The 14,998-nt window shown below is 41.6% G+C and overlaps 1 protein-coding gene across 1 annotated transcript in view; it reads right to left on the bottom strand.

Moving 5' to 3' along the window:
- Positions 1–10,398: 10,398 nt before the first annotated feature.
- PALMD (palmdelphin) overlaps positions 10,399–14,998 on the bottom strand; it is a 67,982-nt gene continuing 63,382 nt past the window's right edge. The window contains exon 8 of the mRNA XM_088446819.1: positions 10,399–13,559. Within this exon, the coding sequence (XP_088302945.1) occupies positions 13,516–13,559 (44 nt within the window). The 3' untranslated portion in view covers positions 10,399–13,515. The remainder of the gene's footprint in view (positions 13,560–14,998) is intronic.

The raw sequence follows: 14,998 nt of genomic DNA, 5'->3' as shown, positions 1-14,998 counted from the left end.
GTGCTACACAAACAATAAAAATATTCTTCTTCTTTTTTCTGTCTTTGTGAATTGTGTGGGCTGTAGCCGCACCTGCATCCTTAAAGCAGCAGCGACAAGCGTGCGTCTGTCTGTTAAAGGGTGGTGTAACTCACGAAGTGCTCCAAAAAATAAAAAACTATTTTTTTAATGTGTTTGTGACTTGTGTGCGATGTAGCCGCACTTGCATCCTCAAAGCAGCAGCGACAAGCGTGCGTCTGTCTGTTAAAGGGTGGTGACACCCTCAAAGTGTGCTACACAAACAATAAAAATATTCTTCTTTTTTCTGTCTTTGTGAATTGTGTGGGCTGTAGCCGCACCTGCATCCTTAAAGCAGCAGCGACAAGCGTGCGTCTGTCTGTTAAAGGGTGGTGACACCCTCAAAGTGTGCTACACAAAGAATAAAAATATTCTTCTTCTTTTTTCTGTCTTTGTGAATTGTGTGGGCTGTAGCCGCACTTGCATCCTCAAAGCAGCAGCGACAAGCGTGCGTCTGTCTGTTAGAGGGTGGTGTAACCCTCAAAGTGTGCTCCACAAACAATAAAAATATTCTTTTTTTTTTTCTGTCTTTGTGAATTGTGTGGGCTGTAGCCGCACTTGAATCCTCAAAGCAGCAGCGACAAGCGTGCGTCTGTCTGTTAAAGGATTACATCGGTGACAGCATCCAAGTAGGCATGTCAGACAGTCCGTACCTGTACTGGCAGGAAAAAGAAGCAATTTGGAGGTCCCTGTACAAACTGGCTCTATTTTACCTGAGTTGCCCCCCCTCCAGTGTGTACTCCGAAAGAGTGTTTAGTGCAGCCGGGAACCTTGTTAGCGAAAGGCGTAGGAGGTTGCTTCCACAAAATGTGGAGAAGATGATGTTCATAAAATGAATGATCAACTCTTCCAGGGAGACCAGCCTCCAGAACGTACAGAGGGACCTGTGGTTCCAGCAGGGACGAATTAATACTCTGTGAGGATGAGGATGTACATAACACTGAAGAGGGTGAGGAATCTGTGGATGAGGAGGATGAGGACGACTTCTTGCCTCCGTAGAGCCAGTTTGTGCAGGGACAGATTAATTGCCAGCTTGTTTTGTGGGGGCCCAAACGAACCAATCATTTCAGCCACAGTTGTGTGGCAGACCCTGGCGCTGAAATGATTGGTTTGTTAAAGTGTGCATGTCCTGTTTATACAACATAAGGGTGGGTGGGAGGGCCCAAGGACAATTCCATCTTGCACCTCTTTTTTTTCTTTGCATTATGTACAGTTTGGGGCCTAGTTTTTCAATGCCATCCTGTCTGCCACTGCAGTTTCACGCCTAGATGGGTCACGTGTTTGTGCCGCCCACTCGTGTCGCTTAGCATAGTCATCCAGCTACCTCGGTGCAACCTTTTGGACATAAAAACACTATTGTGAGGTGTGAGGTATTCAGAATAGACTGGAAATGAGTGGAAATTAAGGTTATTGAGGTTAATAATAGCATAGGAGCAGAAAAACCTACAAATTCTGTGATTTTAGCTGTTTTTATGCTTTTTTTCAAAAAAATACAGATCCAAAACACAAAACCCAAAACACGGAAGGGTGGTTTTGGCAAAACCAATCCAGATCCAAAACACGAAGAAAGATCCAGATCCAAAACACAAAACACGAAAAGTGGCCGGTGCACACCCCTAATGCTAATCACTATTTATTTAATCCTGCATGTCAGCTAAGGAGGAAGATAGAGCAAATATTAGATTATTTACAATCAGAATGGATAAACTGCAAAATAATTTGCACAGCGTGGACCTTGTGGAAATATTGCTGTGGGGCCCCTATAGGTCTTGCTACGCCTCTGCTCAGAGGGATGGATTGGGAGAATTATTTATAACACCAGGGTGATCCTCCAAGAATTACTCCTCTTCTCTCCATTTATAACATTGAATCAAAGAAGAGTAAATACTGGAGACCATAAACAAGAAAAGTATTTTGTTCTTATTAACTGGCAAATCCTTCTATTGTAAAGTGCGTATATAAATGGTTTACACACCCTTATTGACATTTTAGGTTTTTGTGATTTAAAGCCTGAATTGAAGATAAATCAGGTAAATTCCAGAGAAACACGAATAGACATTTAAGAAAAAAAAGTGAATTATACAAACCTACAATATACTAGTTGCATAAGCGTTCAATAAGTTATTTGAAGAATTTTTATTTTCAGTTTCTACCTAAAAAAAAAAAGTCTGATTTTACTTGAATTTTGTTGATTGCAAGATCGCATTAATGGGGAAAAGACCGGTCATGGTGTATCTCATTTTCAGGCTTTAGGTCCTGATTGATAGTTGTACGCAAACCTGATGGTTTTACACTGTTGACCACTTTCTTCTCATACGAAAGCTGATTCTCATCCTACCCATCAATTCACTCTTTCAGAGTTCACTTGACTTGATGCATAACCTCTCTACTTCCTCTATCATCCCGAGTACTACAAGGCTCAGTCCTAGGTACTCTGCTTTTTTTTTCCTATCTATACCACCTGTGTTCGGAAATAAAAATCTCTTTCAGAATCCAGTATTATCTGTATTTAGCTTGTCTTGATTATCACTTCTGCAATCCATTTGTGTATCAGACCCAGCTTGATGATCATCTTTTGTACCTGCACCAGTCTGCAAAGCCCAAATCACCATGCAGGGCTCACTGGTGAAGATGAGAGATTAACCAATAAATCACTATCATTCACAAACATTTACTGATGTTCTATAAATGTATCAGGTAGGGCCCTGATCTAAACTACAGCCATGTCTAGCTGCTGCCTGCATGCATTGTGATGTCACAATGCAGGTCACAGCCCTATATAAAGGATGCACAGCCACTGGCAGCCATTTTGTGGTGACATTGTGTCCTACATTGATACTCTCTGAGTAGTTCCTGCTTTATTTAAGCAACTTTTAGATAATTAATAATAAGGAATTTGGATTACATGTTCCAATAAGGTCCTGAACAGCAACATCTTTAGAAAAAGAATCTGAATAACATCTTCAGGTAAGGACTATATAACACATGTTGGCCTGTCACCCTTACCTCTTCATACACCACCCTTCATTTTATCTGCAGTTTTTTAATTTAGAAACCTTGGATAAAGCAAAATTATTCATCTGATATGACACTGCATGACTAAGATGGGTACACACTTGTCCAATCCTCCTGGGATCGACCTCCAGACCAGACTGTTGACACAATCCTACTGGAGACATGGATGTAGATTTAAAACCCAATCTATGCCTCCATACCTGTCCAATTTTGCAGCAGATCTGCATCTGCTGAAACAATTTGCTGAAAGGATTGTGTCACCATATACACTCTTCCAATCTTTGACAGACCAGCTGCCACTCACAGGCAAAGGCATAACTACAGTAGGTGCAGGGAGTGTGATTGCTATGGGGCCCAGGCCACAGACCTCTCCCTGCACCGAGTTACACTGCCATCTCCTGAGCCCAGGCTTTTCTATTATCACCAGAGTGCTGCTGTCACTGTCCCAGCCACCACCTCTGTCTCTCCTCACTGACTGATTTATTAGTGACTCATAGCCATCTTATATACCACGTTATATTGTAAACTACTGTATATATAATATATTTACTATATGCTAATCACCATCATGTCAGCTAAATAGGCAGATAATGCAAATATTACAATCCAAAATGGATAACCTGCTAAACTACAAAATATTTTGCCCAGGGAGGGGTTCTGTGGAAGTTTTGCTATGGGGCCCTTTAGGTCATGCTACGACTCCTGACATTTGTATCTTCCTATCACCGAAGGACTTGATTGTTATATCAGCAAGTGATAACACATTGCTGCTTACCTGCTCTGTGGTTTCTAGCAGGCGGCATGATTGATATCCGTGTGTGATGCTGCAAAATGATTGCTGCTGTGGGACTATGGGCCTGGATGAGAGATGTTGATGTTGCACGCAGTAAAGCTAGTTTTTTGCCACTGTGCAGAGATGATTTCCTCACGAACCGAGTGACAAGTAGTCAGCGTTTGGGCGTGCCAGAGTCGGCCTCTGCTTCACTCGCGGCTGGAATGCTCTCATCGTCTTAGGAGAGCTGCTCTGTCTGAGACAGCAAAGACTTACTCAGAAGTTCGATGGTCGACCAATGTGCATCCGATGTTTTTGTACATCATTGGTGGATGTGAGATGCGGGCAGTGAGCATTTCTATGCACATGATGAAGTCTGAGTCATATTTTGCAGTTGCACAGCGAGCTAAATCTCATCTGCGAATGCATTTGTGTCATACTTGTCTACTTACCTGGCACCTGCGGGAGGCTCCTGATTTTTAGGGTAACTCCCCCGCACCCCCGGAAGAGTAGGCACTTCTCCCGCGTCCTGCTTACTTCCTAGCTTAATGGCACGATTTGGCCCCATCCCCTATGTAAATATATGCCATTTGCTGCAAATTACAAAGAAGGGTGGGGCTTAATAGTGCGAAAAGCCCATCCCCTACCCCCCCGAACCCCCCCCCCCCCCTATGTTAGGAGTCCTATCCACTAACCTGGTCACCAAATGGCCAGGTCTCATCTATTGGGCATGACCAAACAGATAAGTAATATAAGGTTGAGTTGCAGGACCAGCCTGTATACAACCAGGATTACTCTAGGCTAAAATCTGAAAGTAAGACCATTGTAAATGTATCTTTGCCATAATATTTATTACTTCCAAAAGCATCCTGGTTGTTTTATTAGTGTGATTTAATGCACTTACAAGACAGGATAGGAGGGGAGTGACCAGAGCTGGTCTAACATAAGTGGTTTAATTGCATTGGGACTGCACCCAAAGGGCAAGTTAATGTCACATTATGCACAAGAGATACAGCTTGTGTAGATGGAGGTTCTCATACTGTATTTTTACTTGGACGCAGTAATATCTTTTATAGTAGATTGTTTCCTAGACTGTATATTTCTGCATCATGTCCACTTTCTAAGTTCCAGGAAGAGATATACAGAAATAAACCTGTAACTTATCCACTAATGTCAGAATTATTATAATAGTTCTGATATAAACCAGAGCACTATTACATTTAATGTCAGCTTCAGGCCATAGAGGATTATTTTGCCGTGAGATTTTCCAGTCGAATAAAAATGTGCATGACGTGCCTGTAATCTGGACTTTATGATGTTGTATTGGTCATTGAAAAAAAAAAAAACATTCTCTCTACATACTGTGAGAATTTCAAATGTACAGTATATAGGAAGTAATCGGGAAAATGTAAGGGGTACGGTAATGTGCAGGACTCGTTCTGTTACTGAAAATTGTTAGAGCAGAAGAAAGTACTGTGTACATGGGAATATATTAATATTATGACATCCAACTGAGTAATGTGTCTATTTATGCAATGATCTGTGCATCCACAAAAGGACTTGGGTAGCTTCTTTTGTTTTTTTTTGTTTTTATGCCAGTGTATCTGTACCATCATGGACTAAATGTGATGTCTTTTGTTTTTTGTTTTTTTATGCCAGTGTATCTGTACCATCATGGACTAAATGTGATGTCTTTTGTTTTTTGTTTTTTTATGCCAGTGTATCTGTACCATCATGGACTAAATGTGATGTCTTTTGTTTTTTGTTTTTTTATGCCAGTGTATCTGTACCATCATGGACTAAATGTGATGTCTTTTGTTTTTTGTTTTTTTATGCCAGTGTATCTGTACCATCATGGACTAAATGTGATGTCTTTTGTTTTTTGTTTTTTTATGCCAGTGTATCTGTACCATCATGGACTAAATGTGATGTCTTTTGTTTTTTGTTTTTATGCCAGTGTATCTGTACCATCATGGACTAAATGTGATGTCTTTTGTTGCAAAATAATAGCACTGCAGCTTGTTCCACATCCTTTTTCATGTTCAGCTGGATACTGGATTTCTTTGTGCATTTCCTGTATTCCCGCATTCTATTACAGTAGTTGGTACAAACCTCTACACATCTCTGGGGATTATAAAATTGGGAGGATGAACCTGCTACTAAAATGGGCAGATGGAGATACAGACCTGGTCCCAAATGTAATAAGCTCCAATTTGCTGGTTCCAGTGCCATTCTGGTGATATAACTGCTAGATTTAAAGCTGCAATTAGTTTTAAGGCAAAAACAGGTTAGTTTAGCATTAACTAAATAGTGCTAAATATCTAGGGGCTATGTCACCAGGACCTGCATATCGGAGCCTATTATATCTGACCTCTGAGCATTTTGTACAAAGATGTACATGGTTTTCTTCATAGGGTGTAAAAGCAGTGGACATTCACAATGTCGATCTGGTCAGCGTGTCACATTCACAATTTTCACATTGTAAATGTTGACAATACGTTTTTCCATAGACTCGTAAACTAACCCTAAGCCTAACCCTAAAATCATCTGTTGACATTTTGGCCATGTCGACATTCTGGATGTCAACACCCTAAACATATACCTTCATAAGCTGTAACTAACCCAGATCAATAATGATGGAAAAACAGACCTTATTTTATATGTAGATCATCTCTATATAGTAACGTGAATATTTAATAACCTTAAACAATAGATCATTTTATATTATTTAGTGCATCGCTAGTAATGTATCGTGTAAAAATGTTGTAAACTCACCATAAATGTCTTCTGCTTCCTCTTCTGTGATCTTGTAATTTTCTTGCTAGGAATATAGATTTACTTTCTAAATAACGCCAGGATGAATTGTATTTCTGCTACAGTGTCATTGTTAGTTTTCAGTTCTATAAAATATAATGTTTCTTGCTACATCTGAAAAAATAGGTTCTATCTCACTTTCAGTAAATGGTAAATTCAAATTGAATGTCAACCATCTCATGTGCTGTAAATGTTTTGGGTTTTCTCCGTATATATCTGTGGACGTTATTAATAGCTCTTTCATATAAGGAAACTTCTATTTCAGTTTGATCCCAAATAAGGGACCATGCTTATATAAAATGGGACATTGCGGTATATATCTTCTAGTGGGTACGTACCATTAGTAAATATTATTTACTAATGGTGCGTATCCACTAGCAGATAGTGGAACGACAGTACGATTACAACATTGTAATCGTACAGTCGTTCCTCATCCCCTGTAGTGCCTACACTGAACTATTTGTCATTCGGTGCAGACACCCTCCATCATCCCCGAACATGCCCAATCTGTCGTTATCGGCATATTGACCGGCATGTTCAGGCGATGATTGATGTCGGAAACGACCAGCGGGAGTGCGCATCGCTGGTCGTTTCCGACATTATAGTGCACGATTTATGCATGATTAATGAGCGATTGAGTGCTAACGATGCTATCGTTCAATCGCTCATTTATATCGGCAAGTGGATATGCGGCTTAACTGTTGGTTTTGATTTTCAGTCTATTTTCTGTCCATTTTGAAAATAAGATATTTATTAAAGGCAAAATAGAATGAACATTTGCAAAATCACCAGAAAATAGACTTTAAACTGGAATACATTAACCAAAACATCGGTACTTTAACATAGAGTTCTATGCAAATCATTTATTTATTAACAGTCTTTGAAAACCGACTCAAAATGGACCCAAAAAGAGTAGACCTATCTGAAACTGGTTTATTTAACTTCTAAAACATGTGCAATTGGCTGAAACCTAATTATCATGCCTATAAATTGCGACAAGCATGTGGGGCATTCTGGGTGCCCAACAAATCATGGCATGTAAAGGCACAGCAATACTTTTTCTGTAATATGCAATTTAGCACTTGAATAAGGTGTTTGTGGGTAATACAGTGCATGTGACCTATTTAGGCCAATAGGGATGCATTTGTATAATGAAGTCGATTTTGAGTCCATTTGAGTCCTCTGGTGTAAGCTGGCTGTGGTGTCAGAATGTAGGGGGTCTCCAACGCGTTTCGGCAGGGGCTCTGCCTTCTTCAAGGAGGTAAGACAGCGGGAACAGAACGCCAGCAAGACTTATACCCCTGCGCGGGACGCCGCCAGGGTGTACATCCACAAACGCCAGACCCGCTGCCAACCCACCACTCCCCTCCCCCCGAGACATCCTAAGACTGTTGACCAAAGGTCCAGCAGGGGTAACGTGCCGGTCTATTGAACTGCACGGAAAGGAGCCCCCTAAAAGGGTCCACTCACCTCCCCAGTCTCCACCCACACACACCCCCAAGTGGATCGCTCACCCCACCTGGGTGCCTGGGACCAAACAGGATTAGTACTGTTTTTTTCCAATAAACCCTTTGGCCCCCATTTCTGCCTCTGTCTTCATTTCCTCACCCACCACCTCCAGTCCATTAGACCCCCTTCCCTCCCTACACCCCATCACTCCACAAACAACATCAAACACAAAAGACCACAACACACTATTACTCCAGCATTACACCCATAGGGCGAGCGCACCCTCCGCACCCTCTACCCCATTATATCGTTACACAGGACCCGGTACTCCTGCTTTTAGGAAGGTGCAGCACCCCGACACAAATAATACATCTCACATCCCATCTGCCCATACAGCAGAGCGCAGTTCTAACCCATCATTTGCAGTTATCTACTGTATCTTGTAAGACTAGGTTTGGACTGTGCCCTAACATAAGCCAGGGTATGTACTGTACTGTAATCATTCTTTCTTCTCACTAGTTGGCTGTGGATAGAGATATGCTAGTATGGTTTCCTGACTGACATGAGGAATCTGCCTTAGGTAGGAAAATAGCATGACATAGTTTTCCCTGTATAAATGCTTTATTAGCCGATTGCTTCGTGCTTAACTTACGTGCTGGTGAGAGGAGGAGGAAGGAAAATGTCTCATTTTCCTTTTTTCTGGCAAGTGATAGACTTGACCGCCGGTGAGTTTTCTTAAGCGTTGAATCCACAGTTTATCCCCATCAGAAAATTGCACGTACTAGCTGACATTCATCAAGTACATTTAGCTGATGGGTTGCAATGGGCAACTTCTCCACTCTGTAGAAGGTTTGATATACTGTGTGTCCCCCCCCCCCCCCCCCCAATCCCTTTTCACATAACTGCTAGGGTTTTAAGAAAATATTGAATAGTGATTTTATCTTGTACATTCTTATGCAGGGTATCAATGAGTACCCTGAGAGTGAGGGACAGACTGCAGCAAACACCTAATGCTTCCTGGTCCTCTGTGGCTGCTTCTGCTGTACCAGGAACCAGAATTGGCTGCGTGTTGTCTATGCCGGGAGTTGGGGGATCTGTAAAATTAGTCTGACAGCTTCCAATGCGTTTCATACATCTGTGTACTTTAAGGTTAAAGTACACAGATGTACGAAACGCGTTCCTGGAAACATTTAAAAAAGAAAATAAAAGCAAATTTGATGTGTTGTAAATGTATAGACAAGGACCGTGGTTCTTAAACTATGTCCTCAAGACCCCAAACGGTTCACGTTTGCTGGTAACCCAGCAGGTGCACAGTTGTATTCATTACTCACTGACACCTTTTAATAGATCTAAAGGTGGAGCTGATTATTTCACTTGTGATTCTGGGGCCTATTCATCATAACTAAAATTTATCTGGAGGTAATTCGGTTTAGAACTAGCATGGAGTTCTACCTAATTACCGGAGGAATTCATCATTCCTCCTCTCCATAAGTATCTATTTCGAAAAGCTGTTTTTTGCGATGACAGCTTTTCGGGAAATAGGGAAAAGTATCTATCTACTGTAACTTACCGCAGCTGTAATTATTGCTGTACATGCGCCATTACATCTGCAAAAGCAGTGCATGCGCAGCACTGCCTACAGCTGTGGTACTGATGTGTCGCTCAGCCCCCCCTTACCTGCCCACTGCGGCCGCCTAAGGCTCCGTTTACTGTGCTGACAGTGTTCTCCCGGCAGAACACAGTAAAGTTTAGAAAAAAAAAAAATATTTTTTTTTCTAAACTTTACTGCTTTACTGTGTTCTGCCGGGAGAACACTGTCAGTACAGCAGACGGAGCCTGAGAAGCGAGCAGAGTGTCGGTGGGAGCCTGCAGAGGACCTGCCCAGCTGACAGGAGGTAAGTTTAACCCACTGTACCCCACCTCAGAGTGGCGTATAGTAACTCAATCAAATTCCGAAAATACATAATTTTCGGAATTTGATGAATAGCCTAATTTCCATATCCAGGAAGTGTGGAAAGTAACGCAGGCGGATTTAACCAGGAGATATCAGTGATATCTCCTGTGTTAAGTGTCTTAATGAATACTATAATAACGGTAATTAAGGAAAATGTCCTTTTAAAAATGCTATTTTAGTGTTGATGAATAGGCCCCTCAGTGTGGAGACCTGGGAAATATGAACTGTTTGGGTTTTCACTATGTACAGAGTGGGAAGGTTATAATAATTATCTGCATAGATCATTAGTGTGAATTTGTGCACGATCACAGTGATCGTATAAAAACACAACAAAGAATTGTCTTTAAGCATTTATTTATTTATTTTGCATTACTGGAGAATTATCATATGGACATCACAAATAAATAAAAGTACTGTATTCCAGAAAAAAAAAAAATACATTCTTAAGACAAAATAAGGCACGGCGTTCTTATATAGTATAACCATTTAATAGTTTATAACCAGAGTGTATGTTCGTAATGTATTTGACTTAACTTGTGCAAGTCAGGACCAGACCTGTTTAATCCTGGTATTATGCTGACAAAACGAATAGCAGAATAAGCTTCAACACAGCAAAGACTAGAAGTATTCATGTTTTACACATTAAAATTGGTCACTAGCAAAAAAATGTCCTTACAAAAGGTCTCATAAGGATCTAAACCGATGGAAATAAGCATATTTAGCCTTTTCATGCTACCGCTCCCAACACCCACATGTTATGACTCAATGTTTCCTCTGGTACATGTTAATGGTAATTATTAGCCCAATACAAATGTGTACAGACAGTGACTGTTATTATATATGACTTGGTATGTATAGCTAAAATGAGAATATTAGGGCAGTTTAAACATCACTTATAGCTTTTACCATTGACCAGTAGAGGGCCTGTGTGGTTCTTGGTTTAGATAAATGGGTTTACCATACAGGCTGCAACTTACTAGGCCCCATCTAAGTGGTAACTAAACATCTGTACCAATATCTGTGTTTTATGCTACTCGCTATAGCTTTTTAATAAAAGGGTACATATAAAGCAATGGTGGGCTGTATCCCATAGCAACCAAATATTTTCTTTCATTAATCTGACTTCACATGGCTTTGAATGGGACCACAAAGAGATTGCACAGGGTTGTTTGCCAGTATCATCTGATACTGTAGAACACCCCTGATCTCCTCTTATATTGGATACAATATGCTAGAGAAATAGGTTTATTGAGTGGAAAATCTAAAGGCCCCTACACACTAGACGACTTTAACGATTTGGCCGATTCGGAACTATAAATCGTCCAGTGTGTATGCACTATATCGTGCATTGCGCGCTCCCATGGGGTCAGGTGCATCGCCTAATCTTTTGTACATAGGCAAATCAGATAATGTGGCTGATTATTCCATGCAGCGCTATGCGGCGGGGGCCAGTATATCGCGGGGTCGGGCACCGGGTTGCCCAGTGTGTACGAACCGCCTGTTATGTCGGCCCATCGGCAGGGGGGGTCGCGTCGCTGGGTACACACGTCATTTAGTGTGTACCCAGCATAAGTATGAAGATTTATAGAGAGGTAAAAGTATGTCCAGATTTTATTTTTTAGAAGTCTTTCTTAGAAGTACCTTAAGCATTTTCCCCCCTAACACCATTACAGGGTACAGGGCCATGCCCCCATACCTGGTGTGTTTCTTAAAACACACAAATTAAAGAAAAAAAAAAAAAATTACTGTACATTTTATCTGTATCTGAAGCATCAAAGCATTGCAGATATGCATCAGAACATAAAAAGGTAGTGTAGATGTACTATTAGTAGGCCCAGATTTATATCTTGTGGTGACCTTAGGCCCCTTTTCCTCTAACCTCTATGACTGCAGTGGTCATGGCCCAAGCCTACACCGCATCCCCGATCACTGGGAAATCAAGGTTAGGGGAATGGGGAAATCCAACATGTTGGATTTCTCAGATCTGCCGATCCCGACCAATAAATTATCTAGATCGGCGAGTCAGGGATTTTTAACATGCAAAATTTCCCCAATTCTGAGACGAAACTCAGAACGTTGATACCGGCCATTCAGCAGTAGGAGGTTGGGGAATTGCGGCACTGATGTAGGCCTGCCTAAATTTTAACTCTGCTTAATATAAGTGTTAAGTAAAAAGAGTACATTATTAAATATCCAAAATAATGCCATGCAATGTAAGCCAACCCTTTACTCCTGCTGCTTTAAATTTGGGCCTACATGATGTTCCACAAATCAAGGCCTGGCCCTGGGAGGGATGCACTATCCTTCCTCAAAACTTTTGTCAAACCTCAGAAAATGTAGTTTTCTGAGGTTTGACCGCATTCCCCATATGAATCAAGCACCAGAATGCAACACTTTTCTGAGCTTGTTCCCGATAGGCAACACCATCTATAGATGATATTGCCTAATAGAAACCTATGATCTTCTTACTGCTGATGTCCCCCAGAGTCCTCCGCAGCTCGCGTATGCGCAAAATGACCTCTGGGTCATAGTTCCTGAAGTCCTCACATGACAAAGGACAGCCCTTATCGGAAGAGCTGTCCTTTGCGGTTGTAGTCGCAAATCTTCATGCGTACGGCGTTAATAAACGCCACTCTGCATGTGATCAGTAACGGGATGTATCTCATTCAAAATGTGTTGCGTGATGCATCCCGTCCCCTAAGATATAGGAAGTAGACTCTGGGAATACATTATACAAAACCAGCTTTATTAAGGTATATATTGATATTACCAAAAGATGTAGAAGTTAATGAAGAATGATTATATCAGTGGAATGACAAAAGGTCTTTGTCAGCATTTATACACAGCTGCAGTAAAAATTGCTCTAATGAGGAAACATTCTTTCATCACCAACGAACCAATCATCAAACGTACGGCAGCGTCGGGCTGCTCTCTCATAATAAACAGACCTTGAAAAAGAACAATTCACCAACAATTACATAACTAACTCAGTTTGATTGGTGTAATTATGATTCAGTTATTTCATAATGTAAGGAAAAAAAAAATTATCATGCTCATAAATGCGTGGGAAGTCAAGACAGATCTTGCCTGAAACTGCTTAGGCTTACATGACTACAGAATAAAGGTAACAACTGACAATGCCAAATATGGCTGTTGCTAGGTACATATTGCATCACGTTCCAATGTTAAATGATAAGGTTTCCTATAACAAAAGACATTAACTTGCATAGCTTTAGCCACAAAGCAATGGAACAGTAGACAGGCATTGGTGACTCTTCAGCTATTGTATTGTCAAGAAAACAGTCCCGGCATACTTTGCCAATTCAGCAACAGCTGGAGTACCGTGATTTGCCTATAGCTGAAACAATAAGAACATCCACGTAAAAGAAGTATACACAAATCTTCCAGAATTCTTCCTCTGTGGTTGAATAGTCTCCAAATGTAGTTATCAGTATTATATCACTTTTTTCCCCAACTTGGCCATTCTAATCCTCAATGCTGTGAATAGACAAGAGAATAGTATAAGGATGTTTTCACCTTTTTTTTTTTTTTCAAAAGGGGGAAGAGTGTAGAGCACAATTGCCAACCATTTATAATATTACTTTCTGAAAATGTACTGGCACCCCATTTTCTTTCATTAATTTTAATAGATATCTGACACAAAACATGACTTATGCAGATTAAACAGGTTTAATACTATTAAACATATTTAAGAGGCAGAGAAGTGTCAATTTGTGCACAGTGTTTTCGTTCATTTCAACTCATACATTTATATAGATCTGCATGCAAAGTATTTACTGGCTGCTTTCGCATGTAGCCCACAAATGCTGGACAGCTTTGTTTTTACACTATAATCAGGACAGGATTAAGGTCTGTGGTGGCCCCTATCAATAAAAGGTATATATATATATCTATATATCTCTGTATCTCACACACATCGAGCTACCTGCCTGATGTCCAATGCCCCCTGTAGTTGTGCCCCCTATACAATGCCCCCTATAGTTGTGCTCCTCCAATGCCCCCTATAGTTGTGCCTCTTCTCCAATGCCCCCTGTAGTTGTGCCCCTTCTGCAATGCCCCCTGCAGTTGTGCCCCTTTTGCAATGCCCCCTGCAGTTGTGCCCCCTAAAGTAATGCCCCCAGTACTAGCTCCTCCTCCCTGCCCACACCCCTGTGAAAAAAAACATACCAGTCTTCGCTCCATGCTGTCAGGGCTGCCTGCTGGATCTAACTGGAGATCCAGTAGAGGCACACAGGCTCCTCTCATCGCGGGTGACATCATGACATCAACCACGCACTGCATCACTGGGAACACTGGCCTCTGAAGCGATCAAAGGCCAGCGTTCCCAGTTACCTTAAGTAAGTTGGTCGCGATCTACCGGCGGGAGCTCCGTGAGCTTCCAGAAGATCGCGATCAACCTATTTGCCGGGCCTGATCTGGGGAATGTGGCCAGGGGTCGGGGACAGTGTGTGGGGGCCCCAGGACGACCGCCCCTGTCGCCCTGCCTATAATTTAGATTTGAGCTAGGACACGCCCCTCCGAGATTAAAATATCTCTGCACATTTTACATCTGCCCCACCTGCAGTGCAACATGGTTTAACCAAGGTGCAAAGTTACCCCTTTAGTTTTTTTTTGGTGTGCTCCCAACTCGGAATCAGCCCCAGTATGTCTATATAACTGCTGGAGCACCTGGCAAGGATAGCATTGCATTATGTATCAAAACATTAGAGGGGGAATTAAATTCTATGCGATGTGCCATTACAATGTTCTGCTGTGCACAACATGTTAATGGATACAAGGAGATGTCACTGCCCTTGAATTGCTTTTGCCCGAGCGCACACACTGAGGGCCTGATTCAGACCCGCTCGCGAGCGCTGAACGCTCGCAAGCGGGTCGATATTGCCCAAGTGCGCATGCGCACGATGGAGGCAGCACCG

Source organism: Taudactylus pleione, unplaced genomic scaffold (genome assembly GCF_031769625.1).
Source record: "Taudactylus pleione unplaced genomic scaffold, aTauple2 ptg000406l, whole genome shotgun sequence".
In the NCBI taxonomy this organism is placed as follows: Eukaryota; Metazoa; Chordata; class Amphibia; order Anura; family Myobatrachidae; genus Taudactylus; species Taudactylus pleione.
Note: the sequence above shows the minus strand (reverse complement) of the source record. Positions and strands in the feature narration are given on the sequence as shown.